The sequence below is a fragment of the Osmerus mordax genome, chromosome 8 (genome assembly GCF_038355195.1).
Source record: "Osmerus mordax isolate fOsmMor3 chromosome 8, fOsmMor3.pri, whole genome shotgun sequence".
In the NCBI taxonomy this organism is placed as follows: Eukaryota; Metazoa; Chordata; class Actinopteri; order Osmeriformes; family Osmeridae; genus Osmerus; species Osmerus mordax.
In genome coordinates this window covers 4920138-4947853 of record NC_090057.1, presented here as the reverse complement: position 1 = coordinate 4947853, position 27716 = coordinate 4920138, and the positions used below count along the sequence as shown (strand labels likewise).

At 46.1% G+C, this 27716-nt stretch overlaps 2 protein-coding genes across 3 annotated transcripts in view; one reads left to right on the top strand and one right to left on the bottom strand.

Moving 5' to 3' along the window:
* Positions 1 to 76: 76 nt before the first annotated feature.
* Positions 77 to 13310, bottom strand: LOC136947995 (formin-like). The gene is made up of 17 exons (XM_067242242.1): positions 10716 to 13310; positions 10392 to 10500; positions 9431 to 9492; positions 8561 to 9273; positions 8247 to 8388; positions 7850 to 7937; positions 7460 to 7521; positions 7246 to 7334; positions 6951 to 7080; positions 6447 to 6593; positions 6251 to 6310; positions 5714 to 5834; positions 3158 to 3250; positions 2161 to 2212; positions 1697 to 1846; positions 1240 to 1321; positions 77 to 897 (listed from the first exon to the last, which is right to left on the bottom strand). The coding sequence occupies exons 1-17, from the start codon at positions 12798 to 12800 to the stop codon at positions 853 to 855; spliced, it is 4230 nt and encodes a 1409-aa protein (XP_067098343.1). The 5' UTR covers positions 12801 to 13310; the 3' UTR covers positions 77 to 852.
* A 10115-nt stretch (positions 13311 to 23425) lies between these two features.
* Positions 23426 to 27716, top strand: part of ryr3 (ryanodine receptor 3) — a 73113-nt gene continuing 68822 nt past the window's right edge. For both annotated transcript variants that reach the window (XM_067241184.1, XM_067241183.1), the window contains exon 1: positions 23426 to 23483. In XM_067241184.1, the coding sequence (XP_067097285.1) occupies positions 23436 to 23483 (48 nt within the window). In that variant the 5' untranslated portion in view covers positions 23426 to 23435. The remainder of the gene's footprint in view (positions 23484 to 27716) is intronic.

Here is a 27716-nt window from a genome sequence, read left to right as displayed (position 1 = left end):
AATGGCATTAGCATGCTTAATTGTGGTCATTGGCCAATTAGCATCCACTATAGTTATGTGGCCATATACTGTAAAATATAGCCTGATATATTGAGAAATTATTTGGCATCCTTGTCTTCATAGCTCTTTTCAGGGCACGTGTGTGTACATATAAATCTTCTGCAAGATCATGTGAATGGGATATGCTGTGTTTTTCCACTGTGTGGAATGGTAATGGTTGTCCATCACTGCAGAAGGGACATGAATGTTCTTGAATCCCATTACACAACCTGCACTGTCACTATATCAAGAGTTTTTGTAAATAAAATAGTTAATGAATACAATTTGTTTTGTATATCTTGTCAGAACATCTTTGCCTGTTTCTTTTAATTAAATCAAGGAGGGGTGACAGATAAAAAAGACATGAGGAAATGTTAACATTTGAAAATTTTACAGATCTAAAGCTATTCTTAAAATAAAAAAACTAAGTTCAAAACAAAACCATATTAAATTCGGTAGTAAACACATTATATTGACATTAGATCGATAGATATTTAAGAAAGTTAAATTTAAGAAAAGTGCTTCATAGTGATGGGCTGAATTCTCCATCCTTCATTTAATTCATATAATAATCATATTGTTTATAAATATTTAGAGTATGAGTATTTTGTATGTATTAACAGTACAAAGACACTCTTCCGACCTTCCTCTGAGATACAAGTCTGTTTCAGCAACTGAACTGAGTACACATGTTGATATTTGAGCTTCTGGACGGTGTATGTGTGTGTGTGTGAGTCAACATCACAAGGGGGTTCATCTATTGTCCCCTGATCCAGAAGCAGGTGAGTTGGAGAGGATCGTCTCTTCGTCTTCTCAGCTGGCACTCAGACTGGCTTCTTTCTGGCGCAGTCTCTCTTTCTGTCAGGGTACAGAGGAAGACGCTCATTTTACCAAAATAAAAAAAAGGCCTGTGTACATTATTACTATTGACAAATTCAAGTCATCTTCACATCTACACACATCTGCTAGTTGAATCTGTAGTAGCTATGAACATGGAGGTGGCCTGCTGCAGTGGTCTTCAACCCTGGTCCACTGGACCACCTGACCTGTTCTAGTTGTTTCCCCGCTCCAACACACCTGATTCACACTTGAGTTTGATAAGGATCCATCGATTGGAACCAGGTGTGTTAGAGAAGGGAAACATCTAGAGCATGCAGGGCAGTGCGTTGAAGCCCACTGGCCTCCTATATCTCTGCTCACCAGGCTGTTGGGGTTGATCGTCCTGGTCTCCACCTTCTTCTCGGCAGTTATCCTGATCACAGACAGCTGGGCCTCTTTCAGCCTACAGGGCAGGTGAGAGGGAGAGAAAGATACCTCAACCTTCTAGTCATCTTCTAAGATGAAGGTCACATACTGGAGGGACAGAGGGGGCCTCGAGGTGAACCTGGTTACGTCAGGATTTATGCTAGCTCAGGTGGACCAGTGGACCACCTGTAAGCAATGCTTTTTTAGGTGACGCTTATGACAAAGTGTCATCCTGATTCAATGACGAATACCGGCTATCTTTGTTTTCGATATTCACTTAGAGGTATTTGTTACTCTCCAATCAGCTGGGGATCTACAACTTATAAACCCAGAACATAAACTGATGGTCACACCGTTTTAGTGGAGAAGGATGACAAGTCCTTCCACACAACTCTCTCCCCTCGCAGATTACCTCTCTTTAGAGATGTTCTTGTTCTCTCTCTTCCACCTGGTCTTGAAGTCAACACAGAATTCAAACCACAGCATGAAGAAGTGACCGCTCGCCACCTCCTTCTCTCCTGTCTTTGGCTTCAGGCCAAAGTACAGCACCACATCCTGGAATCTGAGCCAGGGCAGAGAGAGAAGGGTTAACCTTTGACCTCATGGTATCATATCACACCCCTATGTTGCTCTTATGAGGTCATTATTTGAGTTGGTATGTTATGAGTTCATGAATAAATGTGAAAAGATTTATTTTGGCAGTACAGTGTATACAAGGTAGTTCTGCTGCATACAATGTTTAGAATAATATGAGATATTTATTCATCCCCCTGCAGACTGGAATAGAATACATTTTAATATGATTATAATTGAACATAATATAATATAAAAATGTTTTGGAGTTCTAAAGAAAGAATAATAATTGTCACATCAAACCTTTTCTGAGCAGACATCAACAGAGACTCTGTTTCATCATGTTCTTTTTGTGCTGAAAAAACAAAACAAAAACTAAATACGTACAATAATAGGACATTTCAACTGCAGTCCCACAAACACTATGTCTTTACATTGAAGTGATCATTATCATGAGGTGATCTCTGAGACATCCTTGATCAAGGCCAAGCACTGAGAACCTTCTAGATGATGACCCTGTCCACTGGAGCCAGACGGCCATTTGCTACTTAAAAACAGCAATTTCACAGGCAATTAGTAAACAATGGGCCTTTTCTTGCTGCCACTTTCAAATGGGTTTGTGTTTACCGCGAAATAACAGGCACACAACCTTAGTCCTTTTGTGTATCTAATGGTGTATGATTCTGTTTCAGTCTGAGGACTTCTAAGAGCAGAGAAGGGTTCTGAGGGAGAGAGGCAGTCGGATGTTCCTGCCGGTCTGATTGTCTCAGGCAGGAGACCCAGTCATTGCCAAATCTCCCTGATCCCTATCTGGGTGTCTAGCCTAGCCTCTGAACCCAACTATCTTGCCCACAGACATAGATGTCTGCCATCCGTTCCACACACACACACACATGCATAAGCACACACACAGGCACGCGCACAGATTTATACGTGCATAATCTCACACTGAAAGGGGACAGCCACAGATATTTACTGTGATAACAGGATGTGCATGGCCTTATCTGGCTGGCTAGAAACAATAGAATAATGAAGCCAGGAGTGAGTGAGAAGAAAGGGAGAAGGAGAAGAGGAGAGAGAGAAGAGGAGAGAAGAGGAGAGAGAGAGGGAAGAGAAGAGGAGAGGAGAGGAGAGAGAGAGGGAAGAGAAGAGGGATGGGTAGACAGAGGTAAACACAGATGCCACCATGATCACTCCCAGTAGACACCTGTCAAAGTATTTTCTCAAATTATTTTCAACCCATTTCATCCCTGAATGTCCCAGGTATGAACTCTGCCGTGAACCAGCTCTGGTGACTCACCAGAAAGGAGAAAGGCCTTCATCTTGTCCTTGAAGGGCTGTAGATGATCCGGAGAGGAGCTGGAGCAAACCTTCTGAGCAGCTATCTCACACACTAAGACAAGACACACAAGCAACACATGTATAAGTCATACAAGTCATCTTAAGTCCACTCAGGACAAGCACAGACAATGGTGTGTATATTACTCTTCACATTGATTGCTGTTGGTATGAAAATGGGAGGTAAAGAGAATATGGAGATGTTCCACTTGCTCCAGAGTCAAAGGTTATCACTGTGGTTTCCTGTAGATAACAGTTGTTTAGATGCACCTAAGATGGCGGCAGCAGAATCTCTCTCACTCTCTTTCTCTCTCACCCTTGCTTTCTCTCTCTCTCTCTCTCTCTCTCTCTCTTCTCTCTCTCTCTCTCTCTCTCTCTCTCTCTCTCTCTCTCTCTCTCTCTCTCTCTCTCTCTCTCTCTTCAGCCTGCCTCCGGCTCCGAACTGCTCTGTTTGTCCCCTCTGGTTCACCGTCCAATCAGTGGATCACAGGAGCCAGTCTCCTGATCCAGTCATAATACAGGCAGCAGAGGGAGTCAGCCCTGCACCCTGCGCCTCCACCAACACGCTCCATCAACATCTACCAGATAAGATTACAAAGAATACTGTTTTCATTCAGGTTTTGTGTAAACTGTGGAGACAGGTATCTGCATTGTGTGGCGACTCACTGTTTGTTATGGGTTTTGTTTATTTTTTTGGCTCTTTTCAGACTGAAGAGGGTCATTCCCTCCCAGGTAAACAGGGACACAGCCTAGTTTGGTACACATGGCTGTTTGTATTGTAAAACATGCCTACTGAACTCCTGCAGGTTATTCAGGACTATCTAAATGACACTCACTGGTCACACTCATGGTTTGGTCATTTTAGCAACCACAAGATGTGATGTTTCACTGTAGAGCAAATGGATTACAGACCCTTCCATGAGCAGTTTAATTCATGTGTATTTATACACCCAACCACCCTTGTAATATAACTCCCCAGAGGAGTTTATGTTTCGATGCATCATGCATCCTCATCATCATCTTGCAAAAACCACACAAGAGCACAGAGCTCACACACACAAACACACGTACACATGCACACACAACACACACACACACACACACACACACAGAAGGACATACAAAGACGCATAAACAAACAAATACAATACACCAAAACGCACAAATTAACCCCTTTCTCCCAAGTAAACAAAAAAAAGATTAAAAAACAAAAGCACGGTTCATGCCAGGCATGCGGGAGGATCAAACAAGTAGAACAAAAGGAACCCGTGATGTCAGCCCCTGATCGCTACGGTGGTTGGGCATCCGTGTGATAAGACGAGGCGGTGTTGAGAGCCAGAGAAAAGCATCTATGACACACATCTGAGGGCCACACTGAAGCGCGGGCGACGGACCCAGGCAGGGCAGGGAGTCCCAGGTCGCTGCAGAGACCCCAGGAGAGATAAGACGGGTCCGTCAGCCGATAAGGAGTCCCCCAGATGACACACGAGAGGGGCAGAGAACGTCGCCCCCTGATGGAGACACGCAGGAGGCTCCATGAGGACAGATCTGATGGGCAGGATCAGGGCTGTGTCTGACAGGCGCCAGGGCAGTCCCAGAGGTCTCTGTCAGACACACACGTTCCCTTACACACACACAGGTCCCTTACACACACACACGTTCACACACACACGTTCACTTACACACACATGCGCTCACAAACTCACACAGAAACACACGGATACAGGCACATGCACACACTCTCGCACACGCTCACACCCACCCACTCCCTCACTCACTCACTCACTCACTCACTCACTCACTCACTCACTCACATAAACACACACATATAAAAACAGACACTCCATGCCCCATGGTTCGAAACATGGTCAACCAATGTTGTTCGAATTTCATTAGATACTGTAAATTTGGCCCTATTCTTCCACGGCCTCTGCAAGACAAACTGTCCTATTGAACTCACGCGTTGAGAGAGAAAGGAAAGAGAGACACAAATTGTCCAAAAGTGACCAAAGACTGCTCTAACTGGTTGGCAATGACAGTGAATGGCGTCATGTGGGCGCAGGGGGAGAGGATAGGAGGAGAGGCAAGCTTTTGTTCTGAGACTCTGCGGTTTGACTGCTCAGATCTGGCCCTTAAATTAACTACAAGCAGAGCTTTCTCAAAGGCTGGAGCCTATGACTGGAAGTCGGACGTGTTACTTGTGATGGGGCTGAGGAAAATGATGCCAGACCCAGCTGAGGTTTTGTCTGTGGGGGTTTTCTGAAGAGCAGCAGTGATAGAGTTACACCGTCTGCTCAACGTTTTCAAACACACAACAGAACAACCGCAAAGTAACCGGACTCCGGTCACCCAGTCGCATGCACACCGAAACATGCCGTCATTATTCAAAGTGGGTATCGCGTTATGATTCGGAGGCTTTTGTGGGTTGCATGTGTGCCCGACCAGAACCTGGTTGACAGGATTGTGGACTGTTTCAGATAATGCTGTCGTTTCTATGACGACGCTGGGTGAGACCTACCTGTCAGGTCTCGTCTGAGCTGGCGGACGTCCTTGGTAAGGTCATCAAACTTGACCTGCGCGGCCAGGAACACTTCCTGGGGCTCGGGCAGAGGTAGGACGCTCCTGTCTGTCCCCGCGTGCTGGCGGGAACACAACAACAACAACAATCAACACAACAACAATCAACACAACAACAACAATCCACACAACAACAACAATCAAAACAACAACAACAATCCACACAACAACAACAATCCACACAACAATCAACACAACAACAACAATCACCAGTCAAAAATCAACAACAGCCAGCAATCGACAAAACCATACATCATGGAGAACTTTGTCCCCACGTAGATATCAACGCAAAACACTGTGTTTATTTAGCTTAATAATGTTTAAATAATGTATTACTTATGTTTTATAAATTGTCAACTTACTCTGACCTCATTCTTTACAAGTGCTTTATGTTGAGCAGTTATTATGGTGTTACCGACAGTAAACACAGGCAACCACAGTAAGATCTCCGAGACAATAGTTATGTGTTTCACATTACCTCGTCCAGATTGCGGAGATAGTAGGAAACCACATAGTCCACCAGACTGATACGATTGTCCTTGAATAGACAGAAGGAAATTAGCATTGCTCTATTATACTGGATTCTATTCCACTCTGTTCAGTTCTGTTCTCTTTTATTCTATTAATGTATATTACACTGTATTCTATTCTACTCTACTCTATTCTCTTCTCACCCTGCTCTTGACGTCCTTGAGGTTGGGCAGGATGTCCAGGTTGAAGCCGTCCGCCTGGCCCCTGGTTCGATTCCCCCCGTTCATGTGGTTCCCCAGGGCCAGAACCAGCCCCATGACGTCCCTCACACTGCGCTGCTCCTGCAGGACCTACACACACGCCAGGGTGGGGGAAGGGCAGTCTCATTATATCAGTTATTCATTTCGTTGACGCTTTTACCCAAAGCGATGTACAAAAAGTGCATGTAGATAGTACAGCAGGATCAGAGGTGCTTAGTACTAACAGTGTTTTGGTAGCACGGAACGATTATGGAACATTTAAGGTCTATCAGGTGTCTGGTTTACATGTCACATTTAGGCTTAGGGTAAAGGGTATATTTCTCATTCATAATTCAGAATCTGTAGGTTTTATTAAGTTAAACATCCAACCACAGTCCATACTCTGAGTTCCACACTGGGAGCTCCTAAATAGGCTCATGCTTCACATCCCAGACTGAGAGCTACTACCTGGCAGACGCGTGAGACAGTCTCCACCTTGCGCTGGACGGAGGCGATGCCGTCCATGAAGACAGACTGGAAGATGACACAGTGAGCTCTGCCTGCAAAGTCTGGGATCTGAGACAGCTCATACAGGAACCTGAGATGCACACACACACACACACACAAAGAGAAACACACACACATAACAAAAATAAACACACCAGTACAAACAGCCCCTCACACACAGAAACCAACACACACAGTATGGTTGATGATGCTTGTTTTACTAGCTGTGTTAAAGGTGGAATAAAAACAGACTGACTGCTCAGGTTTGTCCAGCAGCTTGACATGGTCCTGGTCTGATGAGTCGTAGTGCTTCCTGATCCTCTCCAGTTCATCTGGCTGAGCTCTCTGAGGGGACGAGGGGAGAGGGAACATTCAGCCAGCACAGCACGGCCGCTTTGCACTCATTTAAATAAATAAATATAAATAAAGTAGACCATATATAACAGATACTTAAAAGATATCTCACTCACATTTTCATATAAAGCTTCTATTGTCTCCAAGTCCACCACAGAGTTGTCTACAGTGAGAACAGCTGTAGAAATAAATGCATAAATGGTATTATTTTGTATATATAAATGCGTGCGTCCGTGACCTTGCATACATGTGTGTCTGTGTGTGTGTGTGTGAGTGTGTGTGTGTAAGTGTGTGTGTGTAAGTGTGTGTGTGTAAGTGTGTGTGTGTAAGTATGTGTGTGTGCAGGGGTGAGATGGCTGAGCGGTTCGGGAGTCGGGCTATTAATCAGAAGGTTGCCGGTTCGATTCCGTGCCTAATGACATTGTGTCCTTGTCGCTCTGGATAAGAGCATCTGCTAAATGACTAAATGTAAATGTGTGTGTGGACGCAGGCCAGGTCTTCCTCACCCTGCTGGATGTCCTTCATGTCCAGGTGCAGGCAGGAGATGAGGATGCCCACGGCCGTGGAGCGTTTCCCATCCAGCAGCTTCACAATCTGACACAAACACACAGGGCAGCGCCGTTACCATGACAGCGACCCCGCCACAGTCAATTAGAGCACACAGTCTATTAGTGCCTATTGTTCCCTACATAAAGCAGAGTGCAGTGAAGGTTAAAACATGCAGTATTTCAGTCCATTACCGGGGCCTCCTAATGGTGGCTGATACAATGCAGTGTTTTACATACTGTGTGTACAATGTTTCATGGTCAACATATTAGGCTTCAGTTGAGCCCAAGATTTCAGCACCACCTGGTGGACAAGACACACACTCAACACAGGAGAAGGCCAGTAAGCCAGGCTTACCTTCCTGGCTTTGGGTTTCTTCTCATAGGCATCAGACAGAGGCTTCCTCTTGTTCTGCACTGCACTCTTGGAGAACAGGTTTTCAAATTCACTGGTGTTGATTAAATCTGGCTCAACTAGAGAGTTCCACAGTGTTTCGTTACTGAGGAGAAAGGAAGAAAAATAGACAAAGATTTTGTGAAAAAGAGAAATAGAGTAAGAGAGAGAAAGAAAGAAAGACATATAGGCAGAAAGTATTTCATTGTATGTATAATGTACGTCTAAGCACCATTCCAGGAGCAGGTTATAGGGACAGGTGAGGTCCCAGACCCTACCTGCTGGTGTGTATCTGGACCCTGGTCCAGTAGAGGGGCTTCATGGGACAGGCCGGCTCCACAGCCGCCTTCCTGAGGGGCTTCTCCACCATCAGACCCCCCAGAAGAGGGAGAGGGGGTGGGGGGCCACACCCAGGCAGCGGAGGAGGGGGTGGAGGGCAGCCTGTCACCTGCATCATGCTTGGGGGAAGAGGTGGGGGAGGAGGTGGTGGAGGAGGAGGAGGAGGAGGAGGAGGAGGAGGGGGAGAATCATTTTCTGAAGCCTGAAATCCTCCAGCTGCAGTAAACTCGAATGCAGCCAGGGGAAGAGGAGGAGGAGGAGGAGGAGGAGGAGGGATCGCTAGGTGGGAGGGAGAGAGGGCCCTCTCCGGCCCGTCCTCGCTCTGTCCTGCTAGACTGATGCAGATGGAGGCCAGGTCCAGCCTCCCGGGCACGTGCTGGAGGGGCTGAGGACTTCCCTCCACCCTCCCTCCACCCTCCTCATCCTCCAGGGCTCTGACGAAGGTCTCCCGGTCCGTCTGGACGCAGACGTTCCGGAAGGACCGGGGCATGAGGTCCTCTCCCGTGTCGACAGCCACATCACGGAGGTCCCCGCGCTGGTGGCTCCGTCCCAGGTCCAGCTCCGCCTGCAGCTGGACCAGCGCGTGCCGCAGGTGGTACACGGACTCCTCCTTCTGCTCCCTCAACGAGGAGAGCTGCCGCCCAAAGTTGTCCTGTAGACATTTACAGGTTCAGGCCCACAGTCAGGCACATAGACTTCTTTTTACTTTTGATGTAATGATTGCCACAAAAATCCCCTTCGGTGATTGGGTTATCGCAGTACATCACCCCTGGGATCATATTACCCCTTGTTTTTGCAGCATCACTGACCTCTAACTTCTCCACCTCTTCTTTGCATTCTCTCTTCAGATGAAGGAGTGCTGCTTGGTGTTCTGCAGACATGGGCATTTCCTCAGAAATATTGCACATCATGTGATATGAGCTGCTAGTAAACAGTCTGTAGTTCCCAACTTTATTTTCAAAACCTTTTCAAAACGTTTACAAATATATATTTTTTAAACCTTTCAAAACTTTTTTTCTAAAATATTTTTCAAACCTTTCAATTTTTGTTGTTGACAACTATATGAGATAAGCACTAATTAAGTGAACGGATGTGTTGGGGGGGGGGGGGGGGGTGGTGGTGGTGGCGTCATTACATTTGAGCTATGCAAGTGGGCCGCGAAGTGGAAAATGTTGGGAATGGCTGCTCTACCCTATTGTACTCAACTTTACTGTATTGTACTGTACTCTACCCTACTGTAGTCAACTTTATTATACTCTACTCTTGTAAGAAAGGCTGGTAGAATCAGCCAATGGGACAGTTGTTACACAGGCACCAGTCCCATATATACCCCATGAACACTGAGAAATAAGTTCAGTATAAACATCTGTATAACCAGTAAACCACACCAGTGAGGTTCTCTCCAGTCACGGCTGTGACAAACCTACCCTGCAAACATGCAGGGTGGAGGAGTGTTTACCTTTGCTGAGGAGCAATCTGCTGTCGAGTACACATCTATCCCAAGCATCACTGAACAAACATTGATTCTCTAAGATACTCTTTACTCAGAACTCATCATGCTAGAAACATACTTATTGTGGCTGATTCACAAATAGGTTCTCTGTCGTAAATCACTCTAGATGACCATAGCGCATATAACCATATCTTAACTAATTTAAGGTAAATATAAATGAAATACCTTTTTCTTCTGCGGTCAAATGCTCTAATCATTGAGCTCTACCCATCCGGTACAGGCCTGTGAACTTGTGTGACCTGGAACTGAGTTCTTACCTGCTTCTGTGTACTTCAGACCCAGCTTCTCCTCCCTGGGCGGGGGCCAGATGGCCTGCAGACGGCCGGGGGTGCGGTCCTCTCCCTCCCCGGGACAGGAGCCCTCCGGCTGGGGGACGGGGGCAGGGATCGAGGGGAGAGAGAGGCATAACAACATGAATATGATTTAAAGAATAGAAAGGGTTACTACAACTGTGTAGTCTGGGCACTGCGTCCTAGTTTAACCCTGGAAAGATATAGATTTATATTGATGTTTTATTTTGGATGGAAGTGCAGATAAACCACAGACAGGAGAACAAAGCATCTGGGAAATATAGGACATACTTTTGATTCAGTGAGGCCTTTCTTCTCAGGTATCTTGGAGGAGGCTCTCTCAAAGATGGCTTTCAGCGCCTCTTTGTCACTCCTAATCTTCCTTCTCAGAGCTTCCAGATCTGCCTCCCTCTTCAGAGGCCTGGGAGTGAAAAAGGCCTTGAAGGCACCAAAGGCTGCCTCCGCGCCCGAGGCAGCAGGCTTTGACTCCTTGGAGGGTTTTGGAGGGTTGGCCACAGCTGGGAGAGTGAGCTCTGCCATGTCCTGCTCGCTCTTCTCCTCTTCTTCTTCTTTCTGTCCTTCTTCTTTCTTCTTCTCTTCTTTCTTCTCCTCTTCTTCTTCTTTCTGTCCTTCTTCTTTCTTCTTCTCTTCTTTCTTCTCCTCTGCGGCCTCACTGACGGCCTCAGCTCCCTGCGAGGGGTCCGCCTGCCTCATCTCCTGCATAGTCTCCTGTCCCATGCTGTCTCCTTTGTCATGGTCCAGATTGAGAAACTGGGACAGCTGGTTCAGAAAACTGCCTCTCCTCTCAGTGGGGACCCCAGAAGCCCTCCCCGGTCTGATCTGGGCCACCGTATCATGCTCCACCCCTGTGACCCCCTTCCTCAGTACCCTCAGGCCCGAGAAGAGGGCAGGTAGCTGGATAGACTTGTCTGTGGGGGAGCCTGGAGAGAAGGTGGTTCTGATGGTGGAGGAGTCAGATGAGGGGCCACTGGGGAGAGTCGAGGCTGGAGATGGAGGTCCATTCTGGGGGCTGAAGGGCCGGGAGGTGGCCTCAGTGGGAGAGTCCAGGTGGTTAGGGGAGTTTGTTATTACAAGTTCCTCTATAGCAGGGGCGATTGGTGCTTCCATAGCGCGTGTCTCTAGGGTGATTTGAATCTGTGACCTCATGATGTGTCTATGTGTATCAGCCTCATTTAGTGCCTTGGAAGTGTTTTCTGGGGATGAAACGGTAGCAGTTTGTGAAAAAATCTCTTTGTTTTCCTTAAATTGAGTCTCTTCAGCTTCTTCTATCACAGGTTCATCTGGCAGGACATCCTCGTTCTGTGTTTCGTTGGATCTGCTTCCTGTCTCTCCCTGTCCTGTGAACTCCTGTGAACTCTTGTGAACTATTGGTGGTGTGTTCAGCTCCTCTGAGACAAGTTCAGTCTTTGTAAGAGTTATAAGCAGTGTTTTGGTGTCGGGCAATCCAATAGCACTGAATTTACCAGCAGTCTCTATGGGTGAGACAGTGACCACATCCCCAATGCAAGCTTCTGGGGCGAGCTCCTGGCTAAGGGCATGATTCTGTCTACTGTAGCAAGTGTCCTTATTGTGGAGATCGATGTCTTGGTTGTTGATGTCTAAAGGTTCTTCCTGTCTATGAACATATGTCATTACTTTTTCATCAGAGACCGAAGTTTGTTGTTGGTTTCGATTGGTTGTTGTGTGATCCACAGTGTTTACCTCAGAAGGATTATTCTTATAACAAGCTGTTGGTGAGTTTGAGTGTATGATGTAGCCGTCTGAAAGCAAATGTGTATCAATGGACTCTTCCTCCACACTGCAGGCCTCTGATGTTGCATTCTGTCTGTGATTTGTGGCCATGTCTTCTGGGTCAGCGCCTGTAGGATCACCACATTCTTGCAAGTTGGGCATCCTCACTTCGATGCTCTCTTTTGACTGGCTGGCACGATTGCCATTTGAATCCTCCTCTTCTTTTTTCATGTAATTTCCTGCCTTTACTTCGGTCACCCAGACGATCTCGCCGTTCACATCGTCACATAAAGAGCTTGAAGTTCCCAACAGGGTAACATTAGCACGACCAAAATCCATGTCACCCTCACAAGTGTCCATTTCCTGTTTCTCACATGACCCTGTAATATTAGTTTCTCCATTCTCCTTTGTCAAAACCCAGGAAACCTCTCTTTTCAGATGGCCATTTACTTGCTTGTCTAAACCAGGCGCATCGTTCTCGGAATCAAAGTCTTCTCCTGAGAGGGTCCGATAGAGCTTCAGCACGGCCGTCTCCTGGTCCCACTGTTCCGAGTCGGCCGGGTCAGGGCGAGTGAAGATGGAGGAGAACTTGTTCAGAATGGACTTGCTGTTATCTCTGCTCATGTTTAAATCTAATTTGTATAGCCCTTTTTACAAGCAATGTCATAAAGGGCTTCACATATGCCCATAGAACTGCACCTAAACCAACCTATACCCTCAAGGAGAAATCTCGTCCTGAGATGGTCTGTGACACAGAGAGGTGCAGACCACAGGCTGAACATAGGCATGCATCAGGAGTAAACGTTTTCCAAGTGTACCTTCACATCATCCGGTAAATGCATCATGCATGTCTCGGTTTACGTTCAAAAATGCAAAAACAAGAAATCCCTTTAATGCCTGTTTACAAATTCCAGTGCTATGCAAGACTTGGATAATCCAATAGAGTTTGTCCACAATACAGCCCCAGAGAAAGGTTCAGCTCACCACTTCTGGAAACCCAACATGTTTCTGCTCCAACTTCTGAAAACTTCCTCGCGCTAACTCGAGAATGCATTCCGTAAACAATCTGTCTGTGATCCCACCATCTACCAAAGCATCTTGGTGGACATCCCACAGGTTAGCTTCAGGGGAGAAAAGCAGTCCCTTCTGTTTTCACCTATCAGTCTTCTCCCTGCTCCACCTCAGACAGCCTGTGTACAGTAGCAGCCAGTATATCACACCCCTCCCTACATCCGTGAGTAGCTGGAGACTGGTGGCATCCTGGAACACGAGGCGCCACACCCAGACCTATGGGAGGGTAAACAGTCGGTGCCAGTTCGGAGGGAGTTGCCTGGCTGAAGTAAGGTGACTAATCAGCTGAAGTGCAGGTCTCTTTCGTCCCTCCTCTGGTGGACTTACTAACACAGAACTCGTTTTCTGTGTAAACCGTGGCTTAACCCACCTTCACTGCTCCTTGCCTCAGTGAATTTACAGGTTTATGGTTCACAAATCCATGGAAACATGGATTGTTTAAGCTCTGTATGGGGGAGGGCTAAGGTATAGGAGGGACAAAGTTCTCCTACTGTGGAGGAGAGACAAAACCTGAACTATAATTCTACTCACACTTCCTATAATGAGGGGGAAAATGTGGCTTCAATCCAAAACTCAGTTTATACAAGAGGAATTAAAGCAGATAATCCTGTGAAATAGCATTAGGATAGAATTATAGGGCAACAAATGATAATGAGTCTCCATCTTATTCGTTGGAACTATACTATGAGAAGGAGATAGTGCACACAGTAGTATTAGATGTATTGAAAACACCATAAATACATAATTAGGGCAATTGCGCTGTGATGAGATGGACATAAAGGGCTGTCAGTGTTGTGTGTCACTGTGACTAACTGTCTGTGTCTATCAAATTCTGCCCAGCATAGACGAGAATCATATCAATTCAAAAGTTATTATTGTATTATTATTTTACCGTACAGCCCCTTTAACACGCTATGTCACAGAGGGTGAGGATTACATGGCTATTAAAGTCTAATAGACAACTGTGTCACAAATCTACTAGACAGGTGTGTTACAAGCCAACTAGACAGGTGTGTTATAAGTCTAATAGGCAGGTCTTCAATCAGATACCCTGTCAATAGGGGAGAAAGATGACAGCGAACATGGATATCCACTCAAGCATTTCAGCATGCCTTCACACACAGACACAACGCACAGCAGTGTACATGTAAGGCCAAGGGGCTCACAAAGCAGTCCTCTGTTAGTGTTTTTCACCCAGAGAGTTAGAACAATCCCCTGCTGACGCAGTAGTGGGACTAAATCAACGAGGTTCTATACAGCTCGCTAAATACAGTCTGTACATTCATCAGACCTGGACAGGGCTACTAAGTTAAGAGCTGACCTTCGAGACTCAAACTCAGCATTCAAACTAAGCAACACAATGCATACCAAGATAAAAATACTAAATATTATTATGTATTTATTTAGCAGACACGATTATCCAAAACAACATACAGGAGGAAGGGGGGAATTGAATCTCCCCTTGATCTGCAGTCAAAATGCTCTACCACTGAGCAGTCTCACTCCCCAACAGGTAAAGACATTGAAACGAGCAGCCGTCCGATGAGCATCAACTGACCGCGTTTCTGTTTCAGCGTCAGGGGAACTCACAGCTGATTCTGGCGACAAGGACGAGTCGCTGGTGATGTCATCTTCCTGCGGCGTGATGCGTAGGAAGTGGGCGTGTGTGGGGCGCGAGGGCCGGGACAGGGACCTGCAGACGGACAGAGACTCCTCCACCTCACGCAGCCAGACCTCCTCCTGTCTCCGGAGGGCCTTATCTGTGGACACACACACACATACACACACGCGTACATGCACACGCACACCCAAGCACGTGGAAGATTAGATAAGAAAACATTGACTTTGCTGTCCCGAAGGATGTTCAATGCATACGTACGGTACTGTACATACACAGGCTGTAACACACACACATACACACGCACAATGCCTTTAGTACATGCACAAGCTGTCATCCACACTGCCTATCGGACAACACACCTGTATTCATAATGATGTACATCATTTGTGGGGTAAGAGTAAAGCAGCCTCATCAACATAAACATCCATTTAAGGCTTTCACGGACAGGAGGACGAACACACGCACGCACGAGCACACACACACACTGCTTCAACTGTGATATAGCACCCCCCAGTGGACATGAAGAGGGCATTCTCAGAAAACAAAATCATTCAGAGTAATAATAACTTTCCAAAGGCTTCTGTCAAATTGAAACTGGAATCACATGCTTTAAGTTGATCTGTGTATCAAGATACACAGATCAACATCTATTTAAAAAAAAAACTAATTTGCAGTTCATGTGACATTACATTTAGCAGACGTTCTTATCTAGAGCGCCTTACAGTAAGTACAGGGACATTCCCCTGAGGCAAGTAGGGTGAAGTGCCTTGCCCAAGGACACAACGTCATTTGGCACTGCCGGGAATTGAACTGGCACCCTTCAGATTACTAGCCAGATACCCTAACCGCTCAGCCACCTGACTCCCTCATGTTGTGCTTATGCACTTGTATCTCAAGCCTTATTTACACTTGCTTGTCTGGGGGATGTTCACATATTTTCGTTTGATACTGTAACTAAACTGGATCCAATTGGCTTTGTGTGTTGTCAGGAGTTGGTGTGATTATTTCTGACTGTGGGATTAAAGGGAGTGCGTGTGTGTGTGTGTGTGTAAGAGAGAGAGCAAGAGAGAGGGGAGGGAGAGGAAAAGAAAGAAAGAGAGAGAGAGAAGGGGGTGGGGAGACTGGAGAAGAGAGGAAGTGCCAGGTGCCAGGTGGTAGGTTAACTAATGAGGATGTCAGGATGAGGAGATAGATACCTGGCAGCTATGGACACTAGGTGGGGGTCAGATGGCTGAGTGGTTAGGGAGTCGGGCTATTAATCCGAAGGTTGCCAGTTCGATTCCCGGTCATGCAAACTGACGTTGTGTCCTTGGGCAAGGCACTTCACCCTACTTGCCTCGGGGGAATGTCCCTGTACTTACTGTAAGTCGCTCTGGATAAGAGCGTCTGCTAAATGACTAAATGTAATGTGACAGCTGAAAATTCACTGCCAACTGTGTTAATTGGTCGAGTCACAGAGAGCCTTGTGATACTAACCTAGAAGCCTCAGGACTAAGGAGATAAAAAAGGTAAATATAGCTGAAGCCATGTACATTACTTAATGGATTAAGTCGGTCTTTGACATTTGCCTGTAAATTACTCGTTCAGTCAAGACACTCATGTGATTGATTTTCACCATTTATTCATATACATGAGAATAGGTTTCACTTTGGTGGAATGGATTTACATGGGGAAGCACTCCCTGCCTTCACTGCAGCATGCATGACATGAGGCAGGGAGCAACGAGTGAAACCCCCCAACAGGGAGAACAGACAGACAACACGGGGGAGAAGGGGATGGTGGTGGGTGGCAGCAGTGCAGAACACAAAGGTAATCGAGGATGCGTGTGTGTGCATGTGTGAGACTTTATAGCGCCACCTATCGAGCTAAGCTGGTAAGAACACGGCGATGGGTGATATGACGCGTGCTGCCCGAGAGCCATGCCTGAACTAGCTTTGCTCATTACATTACAGGTGGATAAAAGCGTTACTGCTGGTGGAAAGTATTGGGTGTTGATCCCTGCTGTGATTGCACCAGAGATGTTACGTCAGATGGCAGGAGTCATTGACAGATCAGAGTGTTCCAGCTTATGGAATTTTTTTTAGTTGTCCAACTGTCCTCAATTCAACCCCATTCAATAACGACACCAGATTTCAATGATGCACGCTGCTTCTCTCTACCGTGCATGCACACACATGCACCCCCACACATAATCACACAAGCACACAGCGGGGGGACACAGAAACACACACTCGCACAGAAACATACACACACAGACTGGCAAAACACGCACACAGTGAACGACACAGACACACAAAGCACACACACATATAGAAACACAGAAACAGACAAACACAGAAACGAACACACAGAAACACCGAGACACACTGAAACACAGACACACACACTTTTGTTCCAACCCCCGGCCTCCCTACCAGGGACTTGAGGTGTGTGTTTTAAAAAATGATTATGCATAGATTTTGGCCTGGGATACCAACTTTAGGTACAGCCCTCCCAGACAGTCCCCATGAAGTCCCCATTACACCAAGACTAAGCTATACTCCTATCCATTAAGAATTTCTGAGCCTGTCTTCTTTTCTCTATCTCTCCTCCCTGTCTCTCTCTCTCCTCCCTCTCTCCTCTCTCTCTCTCTCTCTCTCTCTCTCTCTCTCTCTTTCTTTCTTTCTTCTCTCTCTCTCTCTCTCTCTCTCTCTCTCTCTCTCTCTCTCTCTCTCTCTCTCTCTCTCTCTCTCTCCTCCCTCTCTCCTCTCTCTCTCTGTGTCTCTCTCTCTTTCTCCTCCCTCTCTCTCTAACACACACACATGCATTAATCCTGTTCATTGGAGATGAAGTGTTTCCGGCTCAGGTCAGAGCACATCTCACATCCCTCTGTGGCCCCACGGAGTCTGGGAGTCTGGTCAGGTGCCCGGCCCATCCCCTATGCCTGAATACACACACATACTAATACACACACATAAACACACCTACACACACGCTCAAACACACACACATGCACACATGCTCACCCACACACACATAGCATACCCCTGACAGAGTCTTTCTCACACACACACAGCATTCACACACAAAGACACACTGAACTCCTCATCCCACCGCTTTTGATTAACTTTGGTCAGCCAGCATGGGGCCCTCATTCCCAGACACATCCTCTTATCCAGATTCCAGGCAATGTTTGAGTTAGTTGTGCCAGCTGCGTGTAAGTAGTGTGTGTGTGTGTGTGTCTCAAGGATTCACATGACACCCAGGGGAATGCAGGGGTGGATGAGGCAGAAAACACACTGACCGGGATTTTACAGAAGGGAGATATAATCAGTGACTAAACCTGCCAGTCAGAGCTCAGCCTGTAAGTTCATCACAGGACCGCTTTCTCCCTCCTCATCAGCCCCCCAGACCCACAGCACACAACCCTTGATCTACAACCTCTGGTGCATCAGAAACCCATGTGGATCACACACTCTTCACTTGGGTTGGCTTCACAAATAACAGTTACATAAGGAATTCTGTTTCACCTAATCCATTCCACACACATCTTCAATCTCACACCCCAGTACCCTCAACTCTCGTTTTATAACCTAATGCTTGACTTCATAACCGTTTTATCACCTACCTGAACAAAACACTGAATCCACGCTGGAGGTTGTCCAGCTGGGACTAGAATGGGTCTGGTCCTGGACCTGATCTTGGTCATGGTCATGGTCCTGGTCCTGGTCATAATCCTGGTCCTGGCTTTGATTCTGGTTCTGCTCGCTCAGTCTTTGGTCCAGCCATGCCACTCTCTTCCTAGACTTCCTCTTGTCGCTTACAGCTCCCTTGGTGGCCACAGTCTTGCCTCCAACACCCCTATCACCTCCCTGAGAGTCTATAACAACACGCGTGGTCTTCCTCTCTTCGTATCCCCCCTCCTCTTCCTCACCCTCCTCTTCCTCCGACGGCTGGGCGAGAGGCCCAAGCAAGAAGTGTAGGGCTGGACGAGGGCCAATTGGATGAGGGTACAGAATAGGTGACATGCTGTGGAAGCTACTGGGGGCGAGGGGAGATGTGTCCACCAGGGTGGTGAGGGGAGGTGGTGAGGATGCCTCCAACTCTGTGAAAGGGTCAAAGGTGGTCATGTTGCTGGGAAGTTCTGAGGTGTTTGGGGACTGAGTAAGGGACTTCCACGATGGTGATTCAGGGGTGCCAGGGTCAAAGCTGAAGGGCCATTCTGTCTCCCTACCCTCTCTGAGGCCTCCGCCATGTCTCATAGTCTCCCAGTCTTCATCTTCACCCAGGCCCTCCATCCAGAAGGCTCGTGTTAGCCTCTGGCTGAAGGCCTCACCCAGGTACAGGTGCTCCTCAACAAGGAGAGTGTTCTCCTGAGTGGGACTACAGCCCTCCAGTTGGACCTGGGGCTGAGGCTGTGACACCATTAGAACCTGGTCGAGTTGAGGCTGGGGCTGAGGGTGAGGCTGAGTCAGGGGTTGGGGTTGAGGCTCAGACACTGTTTCTTTACACGCACATCCATCTGGTAAGGAGGCAAACAGCTGACCCTCTCTCCAGTCATCCCCCTCTCTTCTCTCTCTGAGCCAGTCTCCGCTGGTGAAGCTGACACGGCGTATGATCCCCTCCACTTCCTCGATCTTCCCCTTCACCCTCCAGGCTGCGTCCCTCCTCTCCATTTCCACACACCGGCGCTGGGCTGCCTTTTCCCTCTCCTCCATCTCCACCCTCTCCCCCCTCCACTCCTTGCCTGGCGTGCGTTGCTCTTGGCGCGGGCTCAGGGCCTGAGCCATGCCCCCCTCTGGAGAATGTCTGGTGCTGTCCAGGGGCTCCCCGTCACTTTGAGGGCTGGAAGGGGACGCGCAAGCGTTGTACATTTCATTCTCATACTCCGACAGCTCTGCGTCTGAGTCGAAGTGAAAAGACACGTCTTTCAAAGACAGGACGTCCCTGGGAGAAAGGGAACGGATCTCAGAGCGTGGAACCCTGCTGGAGGAACCCGGGGATGTAGCGTAACCGGAACACGCCTTCTTCTCCCCCAGAGCCGAGGACAGAACCCCAAGGAGGTTCTCCCTCTCGGCTCCCATCACGGCTGCTCTCACGACCGAGGCCCTTCCGGCTGTGGAGAAGCTCTGAACCTCGGAGGGAGGACTCTGCTCTGTCGGGCCCCAGTCCAACTGCTCCTCCGCCGGGGGACTTCTCATCATCCACAGCCTCTTCAGCCGGCGTCCTCTGGACGTCCCCCAAGAGCTCCTGGAGGACTGAGCCAGGGTGTGCTCCAGCTTGCTGGTGCATCTCGACCCCTCCGTGCTCCTCCTCCTCTTGGCAGTCTGGGGATGTGGTGACCCCGGAGAACCCTCTTGGGTTTTGAGGGAACCGTGGTGCTTGGTCTTGCCTCCCTGGTTCCCCATGCCCAACATGGACTTACACTGATAGCAGAGAGGCAGCAGGTCCGTCAGCCAAAAGAGATCTGAAGAACTATTGGGTTTGAGTGCCTCCTTAAAACTCCTGGAATCCCGCTCGTCTGCTTGACTCCTCCTCTTCGCCTCTGTAGGCTCCTCCCACAGACAACTGTGGGTTGCTATTGGCTGTTTTTTGAAGAAGGTGGAGGTTTGCTGGCCAGCAGGGGCCCTGTGTGTGGGGAAGCACTGGGTCCTGGAGACCTTCTCCTCAATAGGACTGTATAGAAGGTGGGTGGAGTGAGTCCTTTCCATGTCAACCTCTTCTGTGCCTGGGTAGGCTGGGCAATGGAAAGGAGTTTGAGAGAGTTATCTAGTAGATCACTCACTGACTACTTTGAAATCCTCTTGGTGTGCCTCTACCTTAATATAAGAAAAATAAAGTTTTATGTGAATATCCTAATGTAATTTTACATGGAGGTTGGTCACAAATACGTGTGTAAGGGCTGCATACGTTATTAGTGATTACAGGTAGGTTAATGAGGAATGCAAACGTGTTAAATGCAGAAACATCACTGTCAGGAACACTTAAACATATTTCATATTTTTGTGATATCATGATAGAGGGCGTGGAAATGAAGATAACCAGGAATTGCACTTTGTAAAGGGGAGTGAAATATTGTCTTTCTTCCTGCCTATAACATTTTCCAAGGTTTGTAGACATGCATGCGTCAGGCTGAGCATTCATTACAAAGAGGGATTCCGTAGCCTTATCTTCTTGCTCCGGTAAATAGCAGAGAAATTATTTGACCACAAATGCCAGACCTCCAATTTCCCGGTCATAAAGTTTCTTAAACAAAACACATAGACATAAGCTACTGTACGCAACAACATTGCAACTAGCCTACATCCTCGACTCTCTGACCATCGAAATACTGCACAACTATGCACTTCTGATTATTGATCTTTATACTGTAGCCAACTTTCTACACTATTTCTTTTTAAGACGCTTTTGATAAAAGCGTCTGCTAAATGAATGAAATGTAAATATGTAGTTTACCTGACACAACAAAGTGACAATTAAACCACTTGTGAATGATAATGTTTGATTTTCTTCATAGCCTACAACCCTCTATTAACTCTCGGTTAATACTCACAGTTTTCTTTCGCATCTACGTCCCTACATCGCCATCATTCACATTTGGCCAACAATCACATACAGTAAAAAAGAAAACGCGCACTGCATGCCGCACTCAAGAGCGTTGATGTCAGATAAGTGACATTCCGACTGTGACAGACAGGAGATCAACCAATCGTTTTTACTGTTGGCTCTGTGCACGGCTCCGATTGGTTTACCTGATTAAGTCAGTCAACCTGCGAGACAGGTAGCAGATGGTGTCATCATGCAGCTGGTTAGTGAGGATTTGTCAAAGCGGATCCTATACTCTCCTATCTTTTTTATTATTTTTCTATGTGTAGCCTATATATATTTACAATAATAAGCCCTGTTCATCCATTCTCATAGCCTACAGTACAGGTGTGATGGCATTATTTAAATCAGACCTTGAACTCAGTGCATAGCCTACTTGACAGTAGTCAGGCTATCCACTATCCCCTCTGTAACTTTTGCTGTCTACCATATGAGTTACAGAGGGGATACACATTATATCAGGCCGATGGCAGGACAGACCCTTCACATGTTAGGAGAGGGGGTACACATTATATCAGGTGAAAAAACGGCGTGATATGATGTGTATCCCCTCTGGAAATGTTGCTAGAAAAGAGCATACATCATCTCCATATTATCTCAGGTTGTTCATTGTGTTATTGCACTAACTTACCCCACTTGTCTTAGGTTAGTATAGGTCTTGTCTTAACTTAGTTGGTCTATAAGGTTAGTATAGGTCTTTATGTGTATTAGAGGTCTACTATATTGTATTGTATATTGCATACTATTTTGTATATTTAGGAGGTTTATTATTATTTTATTTCTATTCAATTTGAGCTTATCGTAGATGTAATATATGTTCTTAGTACATATGTTATGTTATGCCAGGTTGCTTCCTTGTCTTGTCACAAGAATTTCAGTGCCCAGTCATGTGTTGTTCTGTGCACCTGACAATAAAAAACGTGAAACTTGAAACAAAAGAACACAGAAAATAACACACACGATGGCAAGACATGTTAGGAGATGGGGTCTACACATTATATCAGGTGAAAAAACGTATACAACCAAATTTAGCAGTATCGCACCCCCCTACTTTCCACTGAATGCCCTGTAGGATAGTCTTTTAGATGTCTCACAATGGTCCACTAGAGGTCAGTCATGTATTTTTCTGAATTTTTGGACTGCGGTGTTCACTGTGCACACGAGCGTTGCGCTGACTGTCAGCTACTGTTTGTAGGCCTAATAATTAAAACAAATCTTATCATATTTGAGAAATAAGCACTAGTCAGCACTAACGTAAGGTAGAAGCCAGTACCAGGTGGATTAATAGTCTAGTCATGATGCAGCCTATTTTTGAATGTCAAGTGACAGTTTGACCTAACCGCAAGGGTGGTGAAGATGTAAGCTAGACAAAGACCCTAGATTTCCCGCCATTATTAGAGTGACCCAAAGGTTAACCATTTAACAAAAGTGGACACTGCCTGACTGACCAACTGGTTATTATCAAGTAAGCTATTCCCCTTTATTTGTGTCTCTCTCTTTCTCCTCCCCCCCTATTTCAGTTATCTCTCTCAACCTTACGCTACCCACACGGAGAAAAAGGAATGAGCGGGACGTAGCCTAGCCAAACTTTAATCAATATAGGCTTTTGTCATAACTTAACTTAAGCATGTTTCTGAGGCGATTTCAATGATCAGCAACAAACTGCTAATTGTATTTTTTTGGGTAGCTAAATATAGCTTAACAATCAGTGGGCTTCTATTCTGTACCATTCAACAACATCATCCGGCACATTCATTTGCCACGGATCTTCCCACTCCGCTTCCCCAGAGGACCGCACTGCTGGCATTGGGCAGGCAGAGCGCATTGAGTGACAATCAGCGGTGGCGGCGGTGGGCTTGCCCGGTCTACCCTATATGGCTGTGGATGAGCTCTATGCTAATATCGGCAAGAGAGGCACAGCATCGCGTTTCTGCCCACAGTCAGTGGTGGCTTTCAGAGTCTAAGCAGGCTCCTTCACAGCCATGGCTGAGGGCGGAGAAGGGGAAGATGAGATTCAGTTCCTAAGAACTGTAAGTAATGACAATTTTTGTTTTCGTAATGAAAGCGTGATTCTTTCGTTTGCTGTAGTAGCCTATTGGATGTGGTATAAACACCAGTGTCTGCCGGGACACATCGAGTAGGCTACTTGAATTAGGATAGCCATGCAAAGTTGGGAATTGTAACTTCAGGGTAGGCTAATAACAAATTCGGATTTCGGCAGTATTTTTGGTTAGTTTTTCATCGAATGCTCTCCTTGGGAACTTGTCGCAAGTGTAGGGTGCAGTGCACGCTATGTGCAATCATGATTGAGCGAGCGGCGCACCTGTCCACCGGGCTCGAGCTAAGGAATTTTAAAGAAAGTCCTATCTGCAGGTGCTGGAACAAATTGCATAGCAACAACAATCCGACTAACAAATCAAAATGTAGGAGAATAGTGCTGTTTTACTGTATTTCGGCTTAGGCTACGTTAAAAGAAAGAAAAAAAAAAATAGCCTACCAGTTCAGGAATTACAATATGAATCCTACATTCCATATTTATTTTTCCAGTCAGAATATCGCTTTCTTCTAGGATACTTATCGTTTTTAAGTTGTTGTTCACACCCTTTGCAAGACATATTTTAGGTGTTTGACGCAGATGTTGAAATCTGCACAGCACTTACCTTTGTAACGGATATGTATGGGTTGATGTCGGTCTAATGTGAGTATCCATAACAGTAGTTTGAACATACACGTATTGGCTGGAGTAGGCCTACTTGACAAAGGTGACCTTTGTGTATTACCAAACAAGTCATAACTCAATTGACTGTATAGTGTAGTAACTTGAAAATAAGTTATTATAGGAAAGCTTTGATTGGCACGTTGCATGTTACTATGTTTGACTAGTTTTAGGTTAGGGGTTATATAAAGCATTTGTTGTGGCAAAAATAAATACCATGAAGACCAACACTATGTGTGGGTTGTAGATCAATCTGGAACACTAAGACTAGAAAATATAAAGTAGGCTGGTTGTCAGTGACATGCCACAGTATTTAACGAGTCCTAGTATTTACATGGCAGAGATATGCTGACCCACACTTTTCAGATTCCACTGTCACAATGGCATCCTGATTATCTGATGAGAACAGCAATAATGGTACTGCAGGCTTCCCAAGACAAACCCAACCTTGTCATCAAACCTCATCATAGACGACAAAAAATAACTTTGGGAGAGTTGATTGAAATACATTAGGGAGCTCATGTTACTAGCAGTTCTTTGCTTTGCTTATTTGCACTTTGTGAACTTTCGAGAGAGAATTACCGTACCAACATGCTCGTTGGTTTATTTTCCTGTGTTCACAGGGTTTTTTGTCAACAAATGTTGCCCCTGTATGGTTAAGAATGATGGGTGTGAATATTAGATATTTTTGTTGTACACCATCAAAAAATGCAGTATTTCTATTTGGCTATTTAAAAGAAGTGCGGAACTGTTAAGGGGGGGGGGGGGGGGGCAGGCAAGGGAGTCTCACAGTGCTGTTAAAGTGTAAATGTGGGAAACCTGGCAGAGAGCAATCGTAGTTTCTCTCACAGGAAATAAGAACATGGAGTCAGGTGGCTGAGCGGTTAGGGAAGCAGGCTTGTAATCAGAAGGTTGCCAGTTTCGATTCCTGGCCGTGCCAGATGACGTTGTGTCCTTGGGCAAGGCACTTCACCCTACTTGCCTCGGGGGGATGTCCCTGTACTTACTGTAAATCGCTCTGGATAAGAGCGTCTGCTAAATGGACTAAATGTAAATGTAAAATGGAATTCGGCGGGTTAAAATATGGCGCTGCGTCAAGGTGAACCATACCCCTGCTGACAGTTTAGTCACTTTAACACTCAGGTGGCTGGAGCTTCAGATTGAGGTCATGGTTCCCCAAGGAGGTCTGATCCAATCAGGTGTTCAGTGATAGGCTGTCCTTGATCATGTTGTTATTTGCAGATGGGACAGTGATGACTCTCGTGCTTTTTGTGGGGAATTCCAGTTCTTGTTATTATGTTGAATGTTGGACTTGCCCAGCCACTGATTTGGATTCTCAACAGACCAGTGGCAGAATTGAGGTGCAAATGGAAAATTTGTGGGAAAAAAGTGTATTTGTGTCACACGTTATTTGCATTGTTGTTTTAGAAGTTTTATCACAACCCCATGTACTTTGAAGGACGCCTTCACTTAGTCAAGCCACTATCACATTATAAAACATCAAGTTTAATTTGTGTAGTTTTACATAATGTCCTTTTGAATAATTGTTTGTCGTACCTGCAAGTGCCATTGGCCTAAATAACAGCATATTCAGCTTTCCACAAGCCAACACTAACCACATGATAAGTTTGATAACACTCAAAGGCCTGCTAAAAGCTAGCAAGTGTGAATGTCCATCATCAGTGAGGTGGGATGAGGTAAACACCACAGAAGATACACTTTAAAAACCAGGTAGGTATCCACTACCGTTCTCCCAGTAGCTCCACAGGGCTTATTTGGAGTTTATGTTGTTCTGGAACCCTCCTGCATTCCAGAAGAGGATCCTGGGGGTTTAAATTTAGCCTCCTAAAAGCTGATGCTTCCACAGTGCAAACGCACGCTTCTCTGGCACCAGGCCGCACAGGGGTCAATTGCATCAGCCGGGGAAAGCAGAAGACCCAGTGGCATTCTGGCACCCTTTTTTATAGGGATTAGCCAGCATTTTGAAATTAACAGCTCAGAGTCTGATACGACATCAGGGTTTGATTAAGTTGTTTTAACAGATCTCAACGGAGGAGCTGGTCTTTGTGCATTTGCTTTCAGCGATAGACGAAAACGTCCTGTTTCTCATGTTGGAGATACGTTTGTAATGATTAGAGGCTGAATTGAATGATTTCAAGTACAACTTTAGTACTCTTGTGACTGTAAAACCCTCATACTGCAAATATGTCTTCTTGGTACCATGGTAGATGTTGCTAGAAAATGGCAGTTGACCTATAACCATGTTGAATTGCCCTTGGGTACAGGTACCACACTTCCTCTGTAAGGATTTAGCCGATATCTGCAGCCTAAGGAGAACTCCAAAACTTGATCCAAATTGGATGAGAAGTACTTCCTCTCTATTGATTGATCCCTGTCTGATGTCAGAGCGACAGTGTGTTCCCTGGCACCAGCAGACTCCCAAGGCCTCACAGTCATCAGGAGGAAGGGAAAGATGTCTGCTTGCATCTCTCACAGCTACAGGGCCTTGATGTCGGGCTTACCTCACATTCACCCGAGGCACGAACCATGGGGCCGTACTGCACACTGGTGTACAGTAATCTCCGCCAAAAGAGACTGCTTTTCAGTTTAAAAAAAAAAATCTGAAAATGTAGATTTATGCCCGCAATCTGGCTGCTGTTTCTGGAGGCGTAGGGGAAGCAGCTCTGTAACGTAAATGAGTTGTTTTCGCCTGACACAATGTAGTAATGGAAATAAATGGAAATACATATTTTTTTCCCCATTAAAAAGGCCGTGGTGAAGTTATAAAGCTGTGTCTGGAAGTACTACAGATAAATAAACATTCAAGGACCTGTTGGTGATTTGCTTGCCAACGCTGTCATATTTGCTCTGCCTTGATTCAATATCGACAAGCTCACGAAACACTATGAATAATGAAGGTTGTGATGGGAGAACACAACTGTCCCTCATTGTAGTTATGGCCAGCATGTTCCTGCCACGGCACTGTTACTTCCATTGCCCTGATTAACCTGGGTCTGGAGTGATTGCTTGATTCATTGATTTCAATCATGCCAGCCACGGCATCAGAGCACAATTACTGTTCATTGGCATGAAGCTTGAGAATCAGGGACGGTCATTTGGTACAGGAGGCTCAGGAGTACACTGTTGTCGGCTTGTGGAGGTCCTCACTGAATTATCAACGGTGACACACTTCAAGAGCCAGTGTGACGTGACCCAAAATAATTACTGTAATTAATCAATGAAGGCCTGAAATAGGTGCCGAGCAGCTGAGCTTGCTTTGTTTGTGCCTGAGGATCTGAAGTCCACATCGCCATAACAACACACTGAATTTAGAATTCGCTGAATTGACATGAAATCGTAACTTCTTAGTTATTATCAGTCGTGCCTCTCTCTTGAAACATGTCGTATTAATTGCGTACTTCTAAGCAAGGAAGCTGTTATACTTGCAACAACACCATATTCATCTAGGGATGAATCCATTAAGGAGAAAGTTGATACGTGGTCTGAGTACTGTTTTGTTTTTATTCATTCTTGAACAGCACATAAA

Bases quoted from the DNA above. Each gene is read 5' to 3' on its own strand.
- LOC136947995 (XM_067242242.1), bottom strand. From the start codon at position 12,800: ATGAGCAGAGATAACAGCAAGTCCATTCTGAACAAGTTCTCCTCCATC. The intron at 9,274-9,430 runs GTCAGTGATGCT...AAATGTCTACAG, and splicing joins AAGAGGTGGAGAAGTTAGAG to GACAACTTTGGGCGGCAGCT. The intron at 7,522-7,849 runs GTGAGGAAGACC...TTATTTCTACAG, and splicing joins CATGAAGGACATCCAGCAGG to CTGTTCTCACTGTAGACAAC.